The sequence below is a fragment of the Gymnoscopelus braueri genome, assembly GCF_963280865.1.
Source record: "Gymnoscopelus braueri genome assembly, chromosome: 19".
In the NCBI taxonomy this organism is placed as follows: Eukaryota; Metazoa; Chordata; class Actinopteri; order Myctophiformes; family Myctophidae; genus Gymnoscopelus; species Gymnoscopelus braueri.
Window position 1 is genome coordinate 17,652,768 of NC_137621.1, and position 22,866 is coordinate 17,675,633.

General features: G+C 42.9%; 3 protein-coding genes and 1 pseudogene across 4 annotated transcripts in view; 3 read left to right on the forward strand and 1 right to left on the reverse strand.

Annotated features, from left to right (window-relative positions):
* Positions 1-273, reverse strand: part of LOC308074574 (ketosamine-3-kinase-like) — a gene marked incomplete at both ends in the record, with an annotated part of 933 nt that extends 660 nt beyond the window's left edge. Inside the window, one exon of the mRNA XM_080414071.1 lies at positions 1-273. This exon is cut by the window's left edge and continues 660 nt beyond it. Within this exon, the coding sequence (XP_080270197.1) occupies positions 1-273 (273 nt within the window).
* The window catches only part of lrrc74a (leucine rich repeat containing 74A), a gene marked incomplete at both ends in the record, with an annotated part of 10,734 nt that extends 6,339 nt beyond the window's left edge, over positions 1-4,395 (forward strand). Inside the window, 5 exons of the mRNA XM_080414195.1 lie at positions 1,039-1,134; positions 1,679-1,822; positions 2,256-2,360; positions 2,546-2,631; positions 3,867-4,395. Coding sequence (XP_080270321.1) covers positions 1,039-1,134; positions 1,679-1,822; positions 2,256-2,360; positions 2,546-2,631; positions 3,867-4,395 — 960 coding nt within the window. The remainder of the gene's footprint in view (positions 1-1,038; positions 1,135-1,678; positions 1,823-2,255; positions 2,361-2,545; positions 2,632-3,866) is intronic.
* Positions 4,396-4,702: 307 nt separating this feature from the next.
* LOC308074690 (olfactomedin-like) lies at positions 4,703-5,292 on the forward strand (annotated as a pseudogene). Its single transcript has one exon. The product of its transcript is annotated as an olfactomedin-like (transcript).
* A 3,860-nt stretch (positions 5,293-9,152) lies between these two features.
* On the forward strand, positions 9,153-21,983 carry rps6kl1 (ribosomal protein S6 kinase-like 1; the record flags this gene model as incomplete). The annotated part of the gene is made up of 10 exons (XM_080413669.1): positions 9,153-9,288; positions 13,868-13,992; positions 14,641-14,733; positions 15,612-15,659; positions 17,164-17,296; positions 17,803-19,317; positions 19,734-19,823; positions 20,404-20,486; positions 20,603-20,698; positions 21,378-21,983. 10 exons carry the CDS (start codon positions 9,153-9,155, stop codon positions 21,486-21,488), a joined length of 2,430 nt encoding a protein of 809 aa, XP_080269795.1. The 3' UTR covers positions 21,489-21,983.
* Between the last annotated feature and the right edge of the window lie 883 nt (positions 21,984-22,866).

Genomic DNA, 22,866 nt, shown 5'->3' on the forward strand with positions numbered 1-22,866 from the left:
CACATGTTCCATCACAAACACGGATCCTCCTGTGTCAAGCTCAATCACCTTCACAGGCTTAGGAACCTTTATGGTTTCTGTCCCAATGATGGCATCCAAGCTGGCCATTTCCCCATCAAACATCAGTTTGGCCTGACTCTTAAGGTTTATCTTCACAAACACTGTCCCGTTGTCAGTCTTGTAACTGTGTCCCTCGCTGATACATCCACTTCCAGAATATCCTGTGGACTTCAGCGTGGAGGTCCCCAACTCCTTCTTGATCTTAGCTTCCATGGTTTATACGATATTACGTGATTCTGGCACAAGGCCGTTGGGAACGTATGCCCCTGTTGAACCTGTTGTACCTGTTGTCATAGTACTTAGAGGCCAGTCTATGATGTCATTTATATGTCATTGATGACATCAGGGATCTCTATATACGTATGGGCAGACACACAGACAAACGTGGTACACAGAGATTTGTGGATTTGTATAGTAGAGGTTCGCATCTGCTATGCGGCCCTCACATCTACGTCGCATCGCAGACCCGACCAATATGCCCATATATGGATCTGTAGCTGTCAGTCGTTGTCCCTTTTATGCCCATATATGGAGATCACTGATGTCATAATCGCTCATTTAAGTTAGACAACACACTCCATATTTGGGCGTAGCTGCATTGGGAACTCCTTCTGGTTATGGCTGAGTCATAGTGACATGAGCGTGGCGACATGGTCCGCTGGCCCACCGGCCGATCCTCTCTTAAGCCAATTTTAATATTGGAAGAAGATATATACTTGACAGGGCACTGGCCTACTTGGGGACCACGCAAGTTGGAAAAGATGTTGGTAACGATGCAAGTTGGGGAAGTTAAAGCTCTATATTCTGATAGCATCAGAGTGTTTGTTCAGTAACAGGGGTCTCCCCATCTCTCCAGCTTTTTAATAAACAGAATATACATTTTCATCCAATCAGGAAATAGTACCCATAGTGCCTTCAGCCAGGCGGAGACAATTTGACATTAAAGCTTCCATGTTTTTTGTCCTTTGTTTGTTTTAGCTGGAATACAACTCGATAACAGTAGAGGGAGCACTGGCCCTGGTTAATGTAGTGAAGAACACACCTAAATCTGCCCTGGAAGAGATCAACATAAGTGTAAGTTGATTGCTGTGACTCTTGCATCATGTGACCTGGTCAGTGTGTTAACTGAGATCGCGAAGTGATGTTTTCACCAGATTACATCAGTATGCATTTATAATACAGTTTTGTTTATACTGCGTATTTAACAAGGAAAAGGTCACAGCATTTCATATCACATAAGTATGTGATATCTTTACAGTGAAATGTGACCCAATAGGCAGGAACATTAATGGGGGAGGGAACAATTATAATAAGGGCCATCCACACCAAGAAAGATAACTACTGTATAAAGATAACTATGACGATAATGATGTGAGCATCCACACACTGATGAACGCTAACATTCTGTTAACATGTTGAATGTGAGTGACATGTTGACTGACTGTTGACTATAATAGTTATCGTTGTTGTTCTTGGTGTGGACAAACCTGCACAGCTTTTATTCCTACCTCTAGAAAGGGTTTTCTTGTATACCATCTTATCTTTGCTACAGTGAGGCTAGTGCAGTGTGTTCACTGTGGGTGATGCACTTCTTTAACCTGTATGTTTCTCTGTGCAGAACGTGCTGGTGAATGAGAACTTTGTGCAGCTTTTGGAGCTCACGTGTCAGGAGCACCCCAGCCTGGAGGTGCAGTACGGCGGGGTTGGAGGTTTCATCGCTAAGAAAGCACCCAAACGTCCCGACCCAATGAAAGTCATCCAGGTCTGCTGGTTCACACCATGGACATGTGTTGCCTTTGCATCTTGAAATAAAAGCTTACATTCAAACGTATACATTTACAAAGAGTTGCCAGGATCTTCAAACAGGGTAGTACATCCATATGGGGGGACGACGACAATCTTGAATGTAGATGATGTCCATGTTTCAAAAATACAATCAACCCCAAATGCACTCATCTCATTTTTATTGAGGCAGTCACCTATTAAAAACTGTGTCCTAGACAAACATAAACATGACAAACAAAAGGAAGGAAAACTTTTTCATAGCTATTCATATATATTTTCATATGAATCTATTATTGGTGAATGTTTTTGAACATTTTGGAACCGTGTTCTGTATGTATAAAGGACAATATTATCCACTTATGACAACTATAATGACATGAAAGTAAACAAAATTCTCTCTTTTTTTCAAGGATTATCTGGACAAACGCAAGCTCCGCCTGTGGGATTTCTTTCGAAATATTGACAAAGATGGTACCATGCAAGTCCCGGTTGCTGACTTCAGAAAGGCTGTGGAGGTTTCTTAATTCTGTTGATTTATTGGACTGTCCAGACTCTTCACACACCGGGGGCTTATGACAACTATAATGACATGAAAACCTATGAATGATGGTCCATAATAACGATACAAGATAAGTCACTGTTTTATCAAGTAAAAGCTCATTGTTTTCCTCCTCTCTCTTGTCATTTGTAACTGTAACAGCAATCCTCAATTCCCTTGGATAAATTCCAGATTGAGCGCTTGATACAGAGACTGGACCGTGATGGGACAGGAATAGTGGATTACAGGTGAGCTTATCCTCATAGAGAAGTGGTTTTCAAACTCTGTGTGATATTAATGTTAATACAGGTATTAAACACTTGTAATCACATTTGTGCAACAAGCCTCTATAACACCTTATCACTCTTACCACTCTGCAAATGTTTTTCATATTTACAAACAGCAAATACAACGTTTAACCACTTAAGTATTTCTTCATACTTACAGTTCACAGCTCACAGCGCATCGTGAAGCGATGCATTGAACATTTTTGAGAATGTTTGAGAATTTGTGGGAAAAGATTATTATTACATTTTAAGTTTATAATGACATGCCCAAAATAGGGCAGGGGTTTAAAATGTTGATTTAGGGTATAGAATTTGGGATAGAATATGCCTCCATTGGGGGATGAGTGTGCACAAAGTGCTGATAAAAGTATATATTGCAATAATAATGTGTAGTTGTCACAAAATCCCAAGGCATGCCTGGACTCATCATGACACAACTTTTGGGAACCACTGCCATAGAACATTACTGCCACATTATAGTTACATAGTGATCTAATTGCTGTATAAACAAATTGGGTATAGAGAGGATGATGACACGTCTTCTGATGTCCTGAATTTGTCACTTTGGATCAGTAAAGGTTTATTTATCTGAGGACAATGAGTCTCCTTATCTACTGTATGTTTCAGTGACGAGTTGTCAAAGTTGTTGCCATTGTGAGGTGTGAATCTGTCCACATGCAAAATCTTAATCCTGCAATTCCAAAACACAGTTGTTATTGTGTGATGATAACAGATTATACAGAGAAAGAACTCCAAGCTACTCTTGGAGAAAGATTTATGCTTTTAAAAACATTTATTATGCATGCTTAAAGTCGATATGTTTTGGCAACCCACCTTCATCAGGGTTACATGACAAAAGAAATGATGGAGCTTGAACACCTACAATACCTGTACAGCTTGCATGTAAAATGTTAAAATGCCCCTTAAGTGACAACAGACCATTCCAAAAATTCTGCTTCTGAAACATGTTGGTTTCAACAACTTAATTAAAGTTTGTTTCAGAGCATCCATCGTTCTGCAAAGAGGAGCTGTTTCTTTCGCCAAGACAGATTGTTTGAGACAGACTTTAAGTGATCTCTTTGCTATGTCCAGGCCTAACCTAAAGAAGAACATCACTGCCTATAATGCTACCAGCTGTAATGTATGTGATACAGTAAACACCCTTGAACCTTGAGTGGTCTCATGTTTCTGTGCAGGGGTCTGGCAGACACCAGGAAACAGATGATGAGGGACCACCGCCGGCAGCTACGGAAAGCCGAGTCACGCGAGAAGAAGGAGAAGCAGAAGAGCGACCGCATCCTCAAGACCTTCCAGACTGCCGTGGAGGCGGTCACGCCGCGCGGCTCCTTGGTCATGTCTCCAGGAGGCGGCAAGGAGGACTCCGGCGGTCCGCAGCATTTCTCCGCCACCCCACTCAGCTCCTGGCACCACATCAACATGACCAACAGCAGCCGCTACTCCGTCACCAACCTCAGCAGCGAGCACGTCCACCTACCCATGCTAGGAGGCGCCGGACACCGTCGACCACCCAGCTCCCGCTCCTACCTGGATGACTCTGATGCAGAGATGGATCACAGCAAGTTGAGTCGCACTGCCAACCACCTGACCAGGTCCAGACCTGCACTCAACGCCAAGCAACCAGGGGCTAAAACCAAAGGCAAGAAGAAGAAAAAGAAAGGCAAGAAACATGCAGATAAAAGCTCACAGGATCCAACGGAAACCTGAAGGCCAACGATTATGCAAAACCAAACAACATTGCTTTATGATACTTTTGTATTGCTTTTTTTTATTCAGAACTACTGAAATACACTAATAAATAAATATTACAGAGACAAGCCATTTTTCAGTGGGATTTCTTGTTTTTTATCAGTACCGTTCTCAATCACTGAAACCGCTTTTTTCTTCATTCTTCTGCACACATTGTCACTAAACAAAGATACTTCATAACACCTGGGAACTACTGCTTTGTACACAGCTGCTCGTGGTTATGAATCAGTGTTTTGGTACTGTGCTTTCAGTAATCCTGCCGGGTATGCGTTCCATCTATACCCCCAACTATAATAAGCTTGTTCTGAGGTCCTCATTCACACACCATGGGTTACCACAGGTAAACCAAGGTGCTAGTAATAATGACAGTGTTCATGTTAATACCATATATTACCAGACTGACGAGCCATTTAAGATGTCCGAATCTGACCACGTCTGTTTATAGTCACAGGGACGTCACAAAGGCTAGCGAAAGATTCACTTATGTTTACTCCCCTGGGCAATACTTGGACTTTTCAGCTGACGAGAAAGGATTGTGGGCAGTGTATGCCACAGAGGAAGCAAAGGGTAAAATGGGCATTGCTAAGATAAACGAGGAGTCATTTGGCATTGAGGCTGAATAGACAACTGGTGCGTTCAAGTCACTGGTAGGAAACGCTTTCATGGTGTGGAGTCATGTATGACACAACGCCAGGAGACCTCAAACCAGAGGAGATCTTCTACTCCTATGACACCAACACAGGACAGGAGAAGCACATCAGCATTCCCCTTCAGAAGTTCCAAGAGAACTTTGTCAACCTGCACTACAATCCCACAGATCGGAAGCTCTGCATGTACATGTCCCCATCTTTTTGATCTGTTGTATAGTGATTGATACAGTGGATTTACTCTCTTATTCATGTGCTACACAAGATACGCAATGCATCGAAACCACAGTGTAATGTGTCAATAATGTGCTTATGTCTTGTTTCTGGAAGAAAAAAAAGTGACTGATTTCAAGGAGTCAAGTACCGTATATGAAATACAACTTACAGTAAAAGTAAAAACCTCATTGTTGGTATTAAATCACTATTTTGCACTGTAGGAAAATTATCAAAATATTTGGGTCAAATTTGTAAGACTTAAATGACCACTGACAATTTGACTGTGTGTATCCCTCCTCTATGACTCATTCCTCTGATGAATCAAACCCCTCCTATCCTGGTTTCGGCTAAGGTTGCAGTATCTGATACATTAGCCTCCCTGTCTGTTTCCTCATCCTCGCCCCCCCCCTCCTCTCCCTGGGTCTCCCCCCCTCTAAAAGCCAACAGTCCCCAGGGGGACAGTTCTTTGTGCTCTGATGAAAGCCTGTCTCCATCTGGTACTGAGGACCAAGTCACAGCACATTATTAGAGATTCCATCTTTTTTTTAATATTCTGACATATTATTTGCAGTACGGATGATCAAAATGTTTTCAGCGCTCACATGAAGCTGCTGTTGAAACGTATAATTTCTTCAGTCGTAATGATTCAAAACAAAACATCCATTTGACGACAGTCTCTCCAACAGTGGTGTTCAAAGATTTTTTTATGTCAAGGACCCCAAATTGATATGTACAGTATTTGGTCGTGGACCCCCATCTGAAAAGATTGTGTGCCAGGGACCCCCATAACAGAAGATCTGTGTTAATTTAAAATGTTCAAAATTATTCAAAATGTATGAAGTCAAAATATTTTCAAAATCTGTTCAATCTGTTCAATATTTTCCCCAGAGGTTTACTTTTTGTGTCTATGACTTTTATTGTTGTGATACGCTTTTGTTGTTTCTTTTCCTTGTTATATATATTGTCCATTTGTTTTATTTTTTTCATCTGTATAACATCTGTCTATTAATGCTTTATTTGTAATAGATGTGTATATTCCACATTGATGTACTTTTATCCTACAATTAATGTACAAATATTCCCGGAGAATGTCCCTTCTCAAGCCCCTGGAGGTTTTTTAGGCATTTTCCATCAAATGTTTTACTGATTTGTTGTATATCGTCTTTAAATTCTGTTGTAAGTGAAAATAAAACAAACACATAGATCAGCTAAAATAGGGTATTACATATTTTTTGTTGGGTACCCCCTGGAACCCCCTCAAGGATATCTGGGGGGTCCCCGGACCCCACTTTGATGACAACCAGTGCTATAAAACTACACTGAACACATAGTGGTTTTACATTCTAAGTCAGTAAAGTAAAGAGCTCCTTGTGAGGGTGACAAAAACCCACCCACTGTCTCTTTAAATCTACCAGCATCTGGCAGGATGAGGGGAGGAGGAGGGGAGGAGGGAGGGGGGAGTGGGCGCCTTGTATTAAATGGTACCCTTTTAGTTGACATCATGCTCAGCCAATAGGAAGCCTCTCAGCCTGCCCCTCCTCCTCCTCCTCGCCTGCTCCTCCCGGAGACAAGCGTGTCTTCAGGCTGCTGCTACCGTGCTGATGCTGATGCTGATGTTGATGCTATGCAGGGCGGAGGATGATGCCTGGATAGATGGATGCATGCATGGGGGATCCATGAGGATGGCACGGTGGTGGCCTCACATCAGGTAGGCTACCGTGCGTTTGCGTGAATGTCGTTTTTAAATCTGCGAGTCATGTGTGCTATGTATTTATATTTATTTAAATGTGTTTATTTGAATATTTAAATGTATTTAATTTATATATATTGCTATATATTTAGTGCAATTATTATTATTTTCTATGCAACATGGTATCCTATAATTCCATTGGCTATTTAGGAAGTGGAATGGAGGAGATGAGGAGGAAGGAATGGTGCTGGATGAGCTTGGAGGACTGAAGATGGCTCTGTTTTTTCCCTTTTTTTTATATACTGCTAAGCTCGTACGACGGTGTCGCGCGTGGCGAAAACAGCCGACCTACAAGCTCTCGACGCGTTGCGGAGGCGACGCGTCGAGAGCTTGTAGGTCGGCTGTTTTCGCCGCGCGCGACATTGTCATACGACGGAGCATAAATGAAGAATCACACTGTCTGCTAGATGCTGCTGCCTCCATTACTGTACATCCTATTCACGATGTTGATGTTTGTGTTTCAATGCTTCATCGACAGCAGGGATTAGGAATGGGCTGCTCAGTTTTATTTCAATAACCTTGCATTAGTAGCATTAGGCTTATTTGTTGTCCCTCTGCAATTCATTGTCTCCGCCAGGCCGAAAGGCATGGACGAGCCTGTCTGTGATCAGCTAATCTCTGGCACTGTTGGCATTATGGCAGCGGAACTGGGCACACACTCTCCCTGGATGCCAGAGCAGAACCTATGCCCCACATTTTTCACATGGGCCTGTTATAGCGCCAACAGGAGGCAGATTTTTGCAAAACATTTTTTTTGATAGTACTCCTACAGATTTTGTCCTAACATCACGCAAATCGGTACACAGTATCTCTATAGTCATTAAACGAAACAGTTTGCAGGAGTGCTCTGTTTTGAACAAAATGCCTCAAATCATGAACAAAGCGTGAAATTTTGCACGCTCATTCTCACTAGGCCGAGGAAGAAATGCCACTAGAAATTTTTCAAATCAGCCTCATGGTGGCGCTATAACAGGCCAATTCGTGTTTTTACCTATAACTACACCGATCTGTGTAAAACTTAGTATGCACACTTCCTGGAGGCCAAGGAAAAACCTTTGCCCTGCATTTTTCACATCTGCCTTTATAGCGCCACCAGGAGGCCGACTTATGTAAAACAAATTTTCTGATATTACTCCTTCAGATTTTATCCAAATTTCATGCAAATCGGTACACATGATCTCTATGGTCATGTGATCAAGACGGATCTGTTAGATTTTTCATATTCCATCCTGATTGGCTAAGATTAACATCTAAAGTTTGCAGGAGTGGCCCGTTTTGAACAAAATGCCGCGAAACTTTGCACACACATTCGCACTACGTTGAGGAACAAATGCCACCCTTTTAACATTTCCCTATTATAGCGCCACCAGGAGGCCTGCTGTCAAGACATACTTCAAATATATATTTTAAGCATTTCTTGTGCTGCATGTTAAAGAGCCCTGTGACATAAATGTAGAAACAAAAAAAACATAGCATCTCTCTGAGTCATGTCCTTGTCATCGTGTGCGTTGGTTCGCAGCTGCAGGCACTTTCCATTGATCGGTTGTGACCGCAAGCTTCTACTCACTTCCTGTTCTAGTCTGAAGGTTAACTCTTTCATTCTCTCCTTTCTTTATAGTGGCTTAGATCGACATGCTCAGCAATAAAGACTTCAGCCTTGTGTCTGGGGGCCAGACACACACTCTGAGAGCCTGTTGACAAGACACAGAGATGAATAATGCCACTGCTGATAAGAGCAGGGAGCAAAGGTGGGTTACAGTCACACAAATTGCCACTTTCTCAGAGGGAGATATTGTTGCTGTCGGGTGGAAACCTTGTATGTCCAGGTACACGTTTTCTGCCTAACTGCAACGATATAATAAGAGAAGAACTGAACCAGAGCTGTGTCGTCAGTTGTGTTTTCTGTTCCCGTTTCTCTTTATTGAAAGACCCGCACAGCTAGCTACTTTACACATAAGATCTGAATGTACATGGTTAGGTGTCTAGGACAAATTAGAACACTTGTACACTCTTCGCAGTCAAATTAACACTCCGATTTTACTGTGTTTTGTGTGTCATGCTCAGGCCCATCCGGACCTTAACTGGGCCGAACAAGGACCGCCATGGCAAAGCGAGACTACCTGCTGGAGGCAGCCAAGCAGATCCGCATGGCACTGGACCGCGAGGTCAATGAGGACTATGAAGCTGCTTTTAGCTACTACAAGAATGGAGTAGACCTACTGCTCAATGGGGTGCAGTGTAAGTGCACATTCTATGTTTTGTTTGTTCTGTCTGTTATGTCAACGCGCGTGACAACTAGTTCATGTTTAACACAGCATTTCAAATGTCTTTTATCACCATGCAGCTAGGCTACCGGCTTCCAGTACCCGTTTAAAGGCTCACCACATGAACAGCATAAATGCCAAAAGACAAGACAACAAATGACTAAATACAGGAGTTTTATTTGTCACATCACAGGTTTACTGTGGGTGAAAACATTTTTTTCGTGCATGCTCCATCATTTTGTAGAATTCCTTGTAAAGAGAGAGGACAGAGGTAGAGCGAGCGCAGAATCAAAAGAGATAGAAGCCGGTTAAACAAAACAAATAAAGATATACATATTATACATACAGACAGTGTATGGGATAGCAGGTATATACTTGATATTTAGAACATTATAGCATCATTTGCAGGTGTGTAAATGTTTACATTGTTGTACATGTTTACGTGTAGTCACATTTAGGACATTGCCAGATCGATCACTCATGGCCAAAGCTATACTGGGACAAAGAAAATCCTCCCTTGCATTTCTGTCCCAGGGCAGCCCATCACAATCGTTCAGACACCACTCACCAGTATCACTCACTCTTGACTGGTGATCAGACATGGCCATAGAATACACAACCTCCACACTCAAGTATAAGTACAAGTATGTGTATGTGTAAGAGAAAAAGCTCATCTAGAAGTCAAAGTATCATTTAAAATGATTGAATCTTCAATCGAACACAATGTAGAGAGATACAGTAGTTGTGGAAAGGGCTGCATGGCCCTCTGAACACCCTCACCAACAATTGTATCTTAAGTCAGAGAGAGAGAGAGAGAGAGAGATGAGACATGGTAAATTATATAAATTATAGATGCAGATGATAACAGTGTCTTCTAGAAAATTTAAACAGAGTTGCATCAATTGTAAATTCTCCATAAATAAGGATGCCTGTGAACTACACTCAGTTAAAAGCAAACAGCTTTTCTTCAAACACATGTGGGTAACCATTAATAATAATGGATTTTATTTATAATGCACTTAACATTTGGATAAATCTCAAAGTGCTACAATAAGCATTTGCATAACAACCATCACACCACTATAAAAGATCTAAGAAACAGAAACAAAGGGGGGTAATGAGTCACATGATTAGATTATCTTCAGAATAAAAAGCTGTAACATTATTATGAATACGTTTATAATATCAGTAATTTCATCTCATCTTACTATAACAGCAGTTTCCTCAGTAGCTCACTCTCCTCTGCAACTCTGTCAATTACAGTGTCTGTGTCCAAAGCCATGAGGACATTCTTTTCAGTGGCCATCAACATGAAGGCAGACAGGCTCTGTGTGCTTTTTGTGTATGTTTGGGTTGAATATTATCGGGCCACCTGGGTTATTTAAAGTGTCAGCAAAAACCTGTACGCAAGTCCTAGCAGGTGATATAGAATGCATCTGTGAGCATGTTGAATCTCTGGAGAATTTGAGGTAACCAGAACGCTCGCCCCAAAACACGCTCGCCCCCATTTATTTAGCCGTTCTTGTCTAGGTTAGGCATAATTTTAGGTTAAGTTTAGGAATAAGGTTAGGTTTTGGCACAGTTTTACTGAGGTTACGTTTAATAATAAGGTTAGGTTTAGGCATAGTTTTACCGAGGTAAACGTTACGTTTAGGAATACTAGGTGGCGACCGTTCCGAGGTCGCCGGATTTCACCCGGGGCGAGCGTGTTTTGGTCGAGTGGTCTTGTATTCGAATTTGATAGCAGCTTTGAGGCGCAGCTTTTACTGATAATTTCCATGTCCTCTTCTTTCCATCGGGTCTATCCTTCACTGTCCTGCAGCTGGTTAATTTATCAGCTTGTCCCACTGGCCTGCTAAGCTTTTCAGCTCCGTCTGCAGGTTGTTATCCATTGCCCTGCTAGCAAATGTACCCAGGAACTTGCTGATGTCTTCATATAGATATTTAGGGAGAGCACTGGTTCAGATCAAGGGGAGGTTTTATGTGTGATAAACCTTCGGTTGATGGCCTCAATAGCTGATCAAGAATTTGGTTATGTACAGTACCTTAACCTCCTAGGCTCCAAGTGTAAGCTCCACTTCCATGTCTGTCTACACATCCTGCTCCTCCATTTTTTCATTTGCCAATTTCACAAAGTCGTCAGCAGCATCCTTGACAACCTGAAAAACACTCACCATCTGATGAGGGAAAATTTTGTGGAGGATGTCCTCCCCTCCTATCTGCAGATACTTTAACAGTGGAGATGTATGCTCAAATATCCTGAGGAATAATTGAGCTGTCAGTATTGTTTCGTACCTGAAACAATATTGCATCTTCTTGCATCTTCTGGCTTTGGTGCGTACATTTCCTTGTTCCTGTATGGCAGTGAGCATGGACAGCACATCAACGTACAGACCCATTGCAAATTGCATCTCTGGACTTGTCACATTTTTGGAGCCTTGGCCTATCGGTCAACTTTACACAGACCATCTAGAGAGGCTTTCCAGATTATCAAAGTATTTTCTTCAGGGCGTTGAGCTTGGCCTAATGTGTATCTTGTTATGGCTCTCCTTCTCTCACAGATTCACTATCTGATATTACTGTACTCTCTGATAAACACTGCTGTGTCACAGAGGAGATCAAACAGTGATCCACTCTCAGTCACTGACTGGTACCAGGCAGCATGACATTGAGGACACGTGCATAGCACCATACATGCATGCACATGGTTGGGGGGGGGGGGGGGGGGGGGATGCAACGCCAGCAGTGCAGTCTAGAGAAGCCTCTGTACTGCCCCTGCATGTTTGAAGCCCCATCTGTGGCATTTCCAATGCACAGGCTTGTGTCCGCAGTGTCAAATGCTCAAGGATCTCTTTTAGCAACTTGACAAAGGACTATCAGTGGACACTGTGACAAGCCTCTCATTGACAACATCAGTCACTGTCACATACCTCAAAACAACTGAGCATTGATCTTGATCTTGTTACGTCCTGCGTTGTTCCCAGCTGGATGGAAAACATTCCAGCTTTCTGGATGTCAGTGGAGACGTTTTCCTGAATTAAGTCCTGGATTATATCGACGGTTGTTTTAGATCAGTGGTTCCCAAACCTTTTAAGACCCAAAAGAGAAATTAGACGTTCGCGCCCCCGGAACCCAAACTAGTGAAAATAGCAGACCTGCAAGCTTGTAGATCTGATATTTTCACTACTTCTTAAACGTTGTTTTTATTTATTTAGGAAATACTTTTGAAATAATGTTGGAATTCATTTAATTGAAAAGTTATGATTTTTTAAAAACCTTTTTAAATCTTTAAAAAGAAATGTAATGGAAGAAAAAGGGGACATTTAAAATTGGTCCATGAGCTACACATGGGTCCCGACCCACTGTTTGGGAAACATTGTTTTAGACAGGAGAGTGAAACCTGACACCTCTTCTTGACCTGATCTCTGTAGCTGTCAGCTGTCTGACCCCCAGGAGGCTTGATGTCAGCTTTTGAGAGGTTTAAAAAATAAGCTCTGGCACACTTTCAGTTTGCCACGCTTTTTTCACGCTCTTCGGTTCTCACTGTGCACGCGTCTACAGTCTGACACGAAAATGCTGGAGTCAGTTGCCTTGCTGAAGGCCAGGCATATAAGAAAACAAAAGCATGACATTCGTTACAATACATCAGCCACTTCCTGCTTGTGCTGCCTCTACACCTGCTGAACGCCTTCTTCACCACAGGCTTTTTAGCATCTCTCGTTTGGGGTGATGATTTAAAAAATGCGTCATAGCAGGCTCAGGACAGGCAAAGTAGTCTGTGCTTCCATGTCTCTCTCGTTCACTACTAACTCAACAACTTGGCTTGAATAGACGTAAGGAGAGAGAGGTTATGAAGTATTAACGGTACACTTACTTAGTAACTTTTGTGTTGATTTTAATTGTTATTATTGAACATAATTCAAAATAAGAGTGTTTTGCTCTGAATTTATAAACAATACACATGTAAATAAAATTAGCCCCTGATATTCCTAATGCTACTGCATTAGGGAATATTGACCACCAGCCGTATCAAATCGTATTGACCAAAGTGCTGTACAAGATAAAACAAAACATCAGTTACACACAAAGCACTTTCATGATCTGTCTGTCTGTCTGTCTGTAAATTAATTCCAGGAATGTCTGTGTATCTATCTGTCTGTGTCGCATCAGTACACTACTGACGTCATAGTACTGACTTCATAGACTGGCCTCCAAGTACTGTGACAATAGGCCTCCAGTAGTTAATTGAATTAATCCTCATCAATGTTCATCATGATGGCATAATCCTGACTAAAGCACTTCCACTTTGATTAACAGTGATTGATGAAGCTGATTGTTGACACAGTAGAAGACAGGAAATTGAATCATCCTGTGACGTGACATCCTCATTCTGTTTTATACAGTATAAATTCTCATGTGCCCATCACATGGTCAGTGTGTTTATAACTGCATGGCCACTTCCTCCCTATCATCAGATTCATATTGAGTCACTGGTAGTGGCTGCCTGTGATTTTATTGCTGTTATTTAAATGGAAACTATGGGACTTTTACAGTGGATCCAAACAAGGAACGTCGGGAAGCAGTGAAAAGGAAGACGACTCAATATCTGAAAAGAGCTGAAGAAATCTTCATCTCACATCTGCAGGACAACTTAGGAAAGGGAAGCTCTCATCTCGGGGTAAGATAAATATCCTTCACTGACATGAAGCTACCAAAGCAAGCTGTGGTGATTAGTCAGTGTCACAATGGGTGCAATAATAGTTTCACAAGCCACTACTGAATCATTTATATGGCAGAGGGGGGTTGCAGGGTGCGGGTGCTTCTGGTGTATTCTGTCTTCTGCTTAATAAATGCCTTTAATAAATGCCCTCCTATGCAAGGCAAGAGTCACCTCAAAACCTCATGAGGTTTCGAGGTACCTCTTGCCTTGCATAGAAGGGCAGGAATCACCAGGACCCCCCCCCCCCCCCATAAATGATTCTCAGAGAGGCATTAATATTCATAAAGATTCCATGTTCATGATAGGTGTCATAATATGATAGTGTCATATCAGTCTTATGCACAACCTTTCAAACAAGTACAAAATCCGTGATGAGCTACAACACTCAAATATATTGGCTGACTGACAGACCGACCGACAGCTGTGTAGAAGCAGCTCTTAAAGTGTTACTGCAAATCCTAACAGAACAAAATGTACAGGTTATCTATTTCAAAATAACTCATTTGCTTTTCATATCTAATGTTAAAAACAAGGCATGTAAACATGACTGCTCTCTTCCCTGTGCTCAGCCATAGCTAATGTCTAGCATGATTTTTTTGTCACCAGGGCTACAGCAGCCTGAGATTCCGACCAATCAGACATCTGAGTTCCCCTGTGGAGGATCTGGAGATGTGTAAAGTGGTGGGGGTCGTTGATAAGGTAGGACACCCTCTGTGCTCTTTCTTTGACCCAACAAGGACATACATTTTCTTACGATCTTGGTTGTACATGATGACTTTAACCACTTAAGCCCCATTTTCAAAATGTTTATTTTTTTTTCCTTTTGAAAATGTTTGCCAATAATGACACACCGAAAAAGGGATGCCAGGGTTAATATGGTATACTAATGCTGTCGGGGCAATAGAGGCCTTTCACAGAATGCTTAGAATTCCCGTTTATCTTCCATATTGGAATAAACAACGATTGCTATATGAAAAACAACCATGTGCTAATAAAGAATCGACATATCTTCTTAATTTCAACCAAGCTTCTCTTATTCAGATCTTAAAGTTTATCGGCCACAATATTCAATGGTTTAAAGTTGTGATTTGAATTACAGTGTGGGCTCTCTCTTAAACCACACCAAACACTCTTTCACACCCAAAATGGAACCCCCATAGCCTCACTTCCTGGAACTTTTATAGCTGTTCCTGGTACCTCACTTCCTACCAGTGATCATTCCTAGAACTTTTACTACATGTGCTGCTAGTGCTTTTCCCCCACAGCTCCCTCTATGAAATATAACCTGACAACAGAATGAATGGCTATCTTCATCAAAACATTGATTTTTTCCCCCTCGTAGTGTTAAATATTCAACCACCTTTCAACCATCCCGTATATATATGTGTGTGTGTGTGTGCGTGTGTGCGTGCGATCACTGGATATTTTAAACAAGTCACAGTGTAACAGTCATGCCATGCTTTTCCAACGTTTTGCCAATTGTACCGCAGCATAGAAATGATGCCTTTTCTTTTGAAAGAATGAGAACTAAACAAACATTCCATTCTGTGAAAATCTTGTTCTTCTTGCCTCCAAAGGTCTTGATTGTCCAAAGCATGGTCAATAAGGAGACGTTTGTTGTAAAGGTGAGTTCTCAACTCTATTTACGGTTTACGAGGCTAGGTCCCTGGTACAATATCTTCAAATTTGGGGGTCCTTGACATGAAAATGTTTGAGAACCACTGTGTTATGGTATAATATACATGCAGCAGCACTGAACATGCACAGACAAACTTTTTATCAACTGAGAGCACAGATGTTCTGGGGGGAGGTTTTGCGGCAGCCAGCCAGCTCCTGTATTCTGTGACAGCCCAGTTAATGGGAGTCCTGAGTATCTGTCTTCATTGATCTATCTAAAAGCCCTCTGCCCCTCACCCCTTTACAGACAATGCACCTCCAATTTCAGTAACCAGAGAAAGAAGCGGAAAGAGGCAGTTCCTTTTGCTCTTATTAGATAGTAAAGCAGGGAAAGAGAGGATAAGGAGTGTGGAGAGAGGAGAAGACAGAGGTGTTGAATCAGATTCAAACCCAGGGCATCAGAACTACTGTACTGTACGTAGCGGGCGGCCGCAGCTTAGTGGTTACTGAGAAGCTGTCTGGTAATCAAAAGGTCACTGGAACGCCTCCTGACCCTGTCTATTTGTCAAAGTGTCCCTTAGCGAGACACTTAACCCCTAACATGTTTAGGGAAATACAGTCAGCAATGCTATTGCTATTGATATTAACCAGAAAATGTACTTACTTGAGTACATACTTTGTACACAACTGTCAGTATGTTTAATTCCCTTTTCAGGGAGTCAGTCAAGCGACAAGACTGTCTCCAAGATAGGAAGATAGGGCTGACTGACTGACAATCAGCTCAATTAATTACAGGTGTTAACTGCTTCCAGCCAACACCAAACCACACCCCACTGCCATGCTATTCTCTTCACCAGTGGTTCTCAAACTTTTTCATGTCAGCAACCCCAAAATTATATGTATTTGGCCGCGGACCCCCATCTGAAAAGGTTTTGTGCCGGGGACCTCCAGAAGCAAAGATTTGGGTTAAAAATGTTCGCTTTTAAAACTATAGCTTATATATATTCATTTGCTTATATATATTCAAATTTGCAAAAATGTTCAAGATTTAAATAATAAATAGCAGATCTACAAGGTCATATCGCGGCACTCGGTGCCGCACTATGAGCTTGTATATCTGCTATTTTTGAATAGTCAAAGTATAAAATATGGTTAAAGTGGTTAAAATGATTGTGACGCTATATTAACTAATTTTGCTGGGGACCCCCTGGTACCCCCCAAGGATCCCTGGGGGTCCTCGGACCCCACTTTGAGAACCAATGCTCTACACACAGTATACTGTGTATCCTAATTAAAACCAAGCTGACGCAGTCAGACGCAGTCAGACATAAAATGATGACACTGGTACCCAGACACTGGTCATTAGGTGTGTGTGTGTGTGTGTGTGTGTGTGTGTGTGTGTGTGTGTGTGTGTGTGTGTGTGTGTGTGTGTGTGTGTGTGTGTGTGTGTGTGTGTGTGTGTGTGTGTGTGTGTGTGTGTGTGTGTGTGTGTGTGTGTGTGTGTCCTCGCAGAGCCTGGCCAAGTCGAGTTGGGAGAGCAGAGACCAGCCAACCATCATCCCCCAGGGGGTTCCGTACATGGTGAAGCTACTGAGGTATTATGTCAGTGAAGACGCTGTGTACCTGCATCTGGAACACGTTCAAGGTGAGCACCAACTGTGTTTATTATTGGTCTCCCATGGTGTAGTAATGTAAATGTGCATAATAATTTACCCCTTAACCACAAACCATACGTCGTTGACCGCGATCCCCCGGGGTCCGCCCAGGGGGGCTATTTTCACCGAAAATAGGCAATCTACAATAGCCAATCGTTGTGATGAAAAGCGGTGTGTGCTTGTAGATTGGCTACACCGCCGATCCACTGTGTTTATCCCATTACGTGGGTGGGGGGGGGGCATTGCCCCTTTAGCTGCGCTTGATTGGTCAGCTGCCGTATAACCTCGAGGGGTTATACAACAACTGACAATCAGCTCAAGCTTATCATACTCTCAGTCCTTTTATCACTCCTCTTACCCAGATCAAGTAAAGGCTGGGAATGTGATAACACCTGTTACCAGACATAAAGAAAAGATCGACGGCAACAAAAAGCCACCGTTGTCCATATTGATTGATTGAATTATATTGATTTGATTTTGTCTTCTACTCTCCCAGGTGGGAGGCTCTTCTCCAAACTGCACAAGGTGAGGAGCGACAGGGCTAAGCAGCGCAGAGAAAGCCTCGGTCCCATCCAGCACGGGATGAAACTGAAGAACAGTCACACATCTCCCACAATCAGCACAGACTACCAGCACAACGACAGAGGAAGCTCGGCCGTGACCGCCCTGCCAGAGACAGAGAACGACGACAGCCGCGATGCAGAGTCCACCACGTCGTGGTACGAGACCCAGCAGCGTCTGGAGAGCTGCGGCACCCATTCCTACATCGAGGAGACAGGCTGTCTGCAGAACACGCGCTCCGCGGCCTCATTTTATGCTCGGCTAGAGCGGCCGACTTCGCTCTCTGATCCCACAAGGACACACATCAACCCCCGTATCCATCCACCAGCCCCCAGTCTGTGTTTGCAAACTAAATTCGGAACTCAGGAAAAGCCCGCTCTTCCGCTCGCTTGCGCCCGCGTCAGTCACGCTCTTGATGTCATGTCGGAGTTTCACAAAAAGACAGCCGGAATGGGACTGCTGGAGTGTAGCTCTGAATTTGAAGTTGCTTGGAAGACCGCAGATCCGGCGCAAAACTCTAAGACCATAAACCCCTATGCAGTGACTGACGCGGATTCACATAGAACTCAAGGACAGACCGTACCTCATACAAATAAAGCAGGGTCAACTAGCGTGGAAAACGCTGGTACAAGTCCTGGCTCGCCAACGAGTTCCTCTCCGGCCGTTTTGCAAATCCCCTTTCATTGCCAAACCCAGATCCACGGCAGGGCACCGTGGATCGCCAACGGCCCTCTGGTGGGACCTGTGTTAAGCGATGCCACCTCATATCTTGGGAACACTGCGGACCCACTCCCGCAGAGCAGAGTAGAGGGGCAAATCACCTGTAGTCCCACGACCGACGAAAGGAACGCTATACCGGTCATCAAGAGCACAGACAGAGCAGTGTTTTCCGAGTGCACGGACACAGACACAGACACGGCCTTAGCGAGCAACCAGTCTTCCTCTGTCCCCCCTGGTTGCCACAGCGGCGCCGGGGGGAAACACGGGGCGCGCCCCGGGATCTCCCTAGCCCTCTCGGGGGCGACGTTCCCAGCGGAGGCCCGCTCGAAACAGTCAGGAGAGGAGGTGGAGGAAGCCTGGGAGCTGCTGAGCCCCGGGGGGAAAAACGGCCCGACCGCCAGGGAAGGGCCACTGAGCGGCGATCCGTTTCCGTCCCATCCTCCAGGGGCTCCGCCTCAGAGGAGGAGAGGAGACATGGACGCCTTTCTGAAATCGGAGGGGCAGGAGGAAGACCAGATCATCGAGGTGGACGGCTGGTGTTACCTGCCTCGGTTCCCGGTCACGTCTCCCAGGGCCGGCGAGAAGGCCGCCAGCCAGGTGGGCTGGGGGACGCCCGAGGCAGAGGCGCGGGTCTGGGGGGCACAGATTCTGCTGGCCCTCGAGAGTCTGCATCAGCAGGGAGTCCTGTGTCGGGACCTCAACCCTAAAAACGTTCTGCTTACCAGCAATGGTGAGTTTGTCAATTTCCTGAAAAACTGTTGGTGCAAGGAGAAGACGGATACATTCTATTATTTTAAACACAACATACTGTATTATGTATGTACATGTGCCCCCTCAGTGTGGAACTCACTACCAGCTCACATCAGAGCTGCCCCCTACCTCACCACGTTTAAAACCACACTCAAAACCCACCCTTTCAGACTCGCATTCCCTATATAAATCCCAACCCCCCTTTGTTTACCTTTCTTTTATATATATATATATATTTTTTTTAACCTTTTTAGCTAGTTTTTCCTAATAAAGTTGTTTTTATTTAGTTTCTGTAAAGCGACTTTGAGTACCTAGAAAAGCGCTATATAAATCATAATTATGTATTATTATTATTATTATTATTATTATTATATAATTAATGACATGTCTCCCCAGGAAAGGTGTGTCTGTCATTTTTTGGCCAGTGGAGTGAGGTTCAGTCAGAGATCAGCCCCAGAGCAATGGAACAGATGTACTGTGCACCAGGTAAGAATTCTGTAAGACTTTACTTAAAGCCAAACATACTTATAATGCATTGTAATCACAATACAGTTAGAAGCACTCGTGTACTCATAATGCTTCATAACAACAATCGTAACACATCATAAAGCATTTTATATTCACTTATAAGGGCAAGTATGAATGCATTATAATCTGCATATGTGTCCAGGCCAGCAATTATGAATTATTACGATACTTGACCGTATATGTCAATATAAAATGCTTTATAATGTGTTATTATTATTGTTATAAAGCATTATGAGTGCTTATAGCTGTGATAATACAGTAATGTATGCCAATTTTATTGCATTATATCATTATAAGTATGTTATATAGGTCCATATGCTATTATAGACATGGGCTTTGTAAGAATAGTGTTACCAAAAAGTCTGATACTGTAAAGCTACTGGGTTCCTTGACAAAACCTGCCACCTAGTGGTGGTAGAGGCTAACATGTTCTGTCTGAACGCTAGGTCAGGTATGTGGCATAGTAACACAAAACATATCAAATAGATAATATTGAAACACATTTGCACGATTATAATGCACTCTAATTTACCAACAGAGATTGGAGGAGTGTCCAAGATCACAGAGGCTTGTGATTGGTGGAGTCTGGGGGCCTTGTTATTTGAGCTTCTGACAGGAATGGTAAGAAGATCTCATGTGTTTCATCTCTAACAGTATAAAGCCCATGAATGTGACATGTTTGAACTATCGCCTGGTAACTCATACAAACTGTCCTGTCTCCCCCCCCCCCCCTACAGCCTCTGTGGCAGCTTCATCCAGCAGGAATACACTCTCACACACAGCTGTTCATCCCTGACCACCTGAGCCCTGCTGCTGCCTCGCTGCTCACTGAGGTGAGGCCAGACCACTTAGACCCTATGGTTGACTGGAGTCCCTCAGAGATTTATACTAGTGTCTTTTTTGTTTTCGCTCTACATTAAAAGATATCCGCTGAAAATAGCCGATCTACGAGCTCACGACGCATTGTGAGCTGGTAGATCGGCTATTTTCCTGCGATAAGCTTAAAGCTTCCTCCACAATACGGAAGCTGGGGAAAGTTTTCGGTGGCTAATGTGTGGAGGCTTGAGCTCTACACTTATGTTCAATGGCCAGCACCGTATAGACTGCGCGCGCACACACACACACACACACACACACACACACACACACACACACACACACACACACACACACACACACACACACACACACACACACACACACACACACACACACACACACACACACGAGAAGCCTATATCTATTCAAGCTCCCCAGCTGTACTACTGTATATATAAAGTTGTTAAAATATGCCCCTCTTTTACCATGTGCAACATTAACTACACACAATGCTTCGGTAATTATAATAAAGTCAAAAGTCAAAATTTACTTTTGTACTTTTTACTTAAGTCACATTTTTACTTGTAGCAGTATTTCTACACTGACTGTGGTATTTCTGCTTTTACTTAAGTAAAATACCCACGTATGTCTTCCACCACTGCTGTCAACACTGTATTTTGTCTGCTTCCCTAGTTGCTTCAGTTTGACGCTGGCTATCGCTTGGGCTCTGGAGGAGGAGGGGTGAGCGACATCAAATGTCACCCGTTTTTCAGCTGCGTCTCCTGGAAAGCATTGTCTTGCTAGCTGGACACCTCTGCTCTGATCACAAGTCCTGTTGTCATTTTTGGTTTTTAAATAGCAAAAATAGCAGATCCACTATTTTCGCTGTTTTCTAAGATTTGACAGTTTTGGACAGTCTTCTTATACAGTATAATGATATGTCCACGAGATGGGGACACCAAGTTGAAAATGGTTAACTGAACTAGCTGAACCTGAGCGCCCTCACATGGCCATTCATGATGCTGCAAGTCTGGTTCTCGGCTTCCGAGTGCTTTTTTTTGCTTCCCAAAGACAACGGTCAAGTTAATAATGTCAGACTGAAGCCAGCAGAACTCATGGCATTTGACATTCTGATTTCTAACTTCCACATACAGTATGAAAGAGACTCTGGACTCTCGACATAGGAAGGCAACAGTTTGAATTGTGAAACAACATTGTTATATTGTACAGTACTGTTTAAACATTCATTATTATCTCCTTCATCACCATGCATGACAACTGATGCCTTTTCTTCTCAAATAATGATCATTAACACTTTTTGGACTATCTGCCAAAGATGATAGTAGTTGGCAAACGAGGGCATTAGGCAATAAAAGTTTTACCTCTTCTTTTCTGTGATTCTGTGATTACTTTCCTAAACCTACTATCTGTATATAATATTGAAAAAAAAGTAGATTTTCTTCATCTTCAACATTGTTTCTATAGTGTTATCCATTGACCTTGGAAAACTGAGTTTAAATTCATGAACATTAAGTAAAGTCAGAAGAAAAACATTTAGTTAGAGGTTAGAGCAGTGGTAAGTGGGCCAGGGGTTCCAGGGTTAACCCCAGCAAAATGAGGAACAGTTTAAACACTTAAGCCCTATTTAATTTTGTATTATTCATACATAGCCGATCTACAAGTTCACAGAGCTGTGAGCTTGTAGATTTTCAAAAAGGTTGACAAATCTTCTCTTATGGGGGTCTGTGGCCAAATACACATTGATTTGGGGGTCCTTGACATGGAAATGTTTGAGAACCACTGGGCTAGAGAGATAGGGGCTTAAAGGAGAATTTTGGACTAAAGTTTTCTTACCTTTTCTATGACGTTATATCTTAGGATGAATGGTACAGTAGAAAATTTTCATAACTCCACCCCCGAGCCGCCACAGCTTAAAAGGTGCGCGGATAGGCCTTAGGTTAGATCACATATTTTAATAGCTTTTTTTTTTTGTGAGATCTGACGTTCATAGTGACAGAACACTATGCAACCAAAAAAAAAAAAAAAAAAAAAGTCTCGCTAGACGAGATTGAAATCTCGAGATTTCAATCTCGTCTAGCGAGACTTCTGTTTTTTTTTTTTTTTTTTTGGGGACAGTAGCACCTTTTAAGCTGTGGCGGCTCAGGGGTGGAGTTATGAAAAT